Raw genomic sequence first — 1142 nt, 5'->3', positions numbered from 1 at the left:
TGAAAACTTACCATGGGTACTCTGTACAAACCTAAGACGCTGGAGATAGCAATAGAACGTGTAGAGGAAGTTTCACCCACGATCGCTAGGACTGGAGGTTTTCCAACACATGTATTATGTAATATAATTTGTTCCTCTTGACCACTGGCTAATGACAACGCTCCACGGAATCCAATTCTAAGTTCAGCACAGTTGTCATAAAGAGTGTATCCCACAGTCACATTAGGCAGCAAGTTGGAGTTGTTGTTGATCTCATCAACAGCAAAAGCCATGGTTTGTGCTTGCCTAAACCCCTGAACATAGAAACTAATAAAAAAACATTTTGATTCGAAAAATACATCATTAGAAAACATGTTACAAAGATACTCATACAAACAATTAAGGAAACTAAATAACAACAATTATAGGGATATTTTAATGAAAAAATAATCAAGAACAAGCTTCAGTCAGTATACATTATTCTGAGCGTCAGCGAAGAAAACAAAGTATAGTTACTTTAGACAAAACATTTATATTTAAATTAGCATTAGGTTTGTCCCTGTTCTCTCTCTTTTTGTTGTTTCCCTGTCATATTTACCTTGTTTTACTTCCCTATTTCACCCTATCATACTTACCCATGGCAAGAAGGCTGTTGTGGCTCTGAGGCAAAAGACAGGTCAGGAACACTTGAGAAAAAGTGGACTGGAAACAATCCACCCAGGATGACATCTCCACTCTTGTGCATTATGTTTAGATGAAATTGCCCCTGTAGCTGACATGAGGAGGGAAACACAGAAGAGGACATAGCATAAGAAAAGTAGGAATACAGCAAAATGAACAAGAGCAAATTACTTCGTAAAAATGAGCTCATGACAGCTTTCAGATTTTCTGACCTTAGTCATTGCATTTTATTGCATTGCCATTGCCTTTTATTGACATGAATCGTGCACACCGCCCTTCAGTGAAAAACAAGAAGAAGGGGCAGGGCTTAACCGTTTAAGACCTACCATAGAAAAGTCTGCAAGAGTTTACTTTATATTTTTACATGCTGTAGTGCCATTTTTGGGAGCATTTCAAGTTGCTATACATCAATACAACTGTTATAGCCCAAATTTTAATAATATGTATGCATTAAGTCCATAGTAACTACATAAATTGCAAAA

The 1142-nt window shown here is 36.9% G+C and overlaps 1 protein-coding gene across 1 annotated transcript in view; it reads right to left on the bottom strand.

Annotated features, from left to right (window-relative positions):
• The window catches only part of LOC102300114 (extracellular calcium-sensing receptor-like), a gene marked incomplete at its 3' end in the record, with an annotated part of 3404 nt that extends 2569 nt beyond the window's left edge, over positions 1-835 (bottom strand). The window contains exons 1-2 of the mRNA XM_005953471.2: positions 615-835; positions 12-306 (exon numbers count right to left, since the gene is read on the bottom strand). Coding sequence (XP_005953533.1) covers positions 12-306; positions 615-784 — 465 coding nt within the window. The remainder of the gene's footprint in view (positions 1-11; positions 307-614) is intronic.
• Between the last annotated feature and the right edge of the window lie 307 nt (positions 836-1142).

The sequence above is a fragment of the Haplochromis burtoni genome, unplaced genomic scaffold (assembly GCF_018398535.1).
Source record: "Haplochromis burtoni strain Fernald_Lab_line unplaced genomic scaffold, NCSU_Asbu1 Contig_4572, whole genome shotgun sequence".
In the NCBI taxonomy this organism is placed as follows: Eukaryota; Metazoa; Chordata; class Actinopteri; order Cichliformes; family Cichlidae; genus Haplochromis; species Haplochromis burtoni.
Note: the sequence above shows the minus strand (reverse complement) of the source record. Positions and strands in the feature narration are given on the sequence as shown.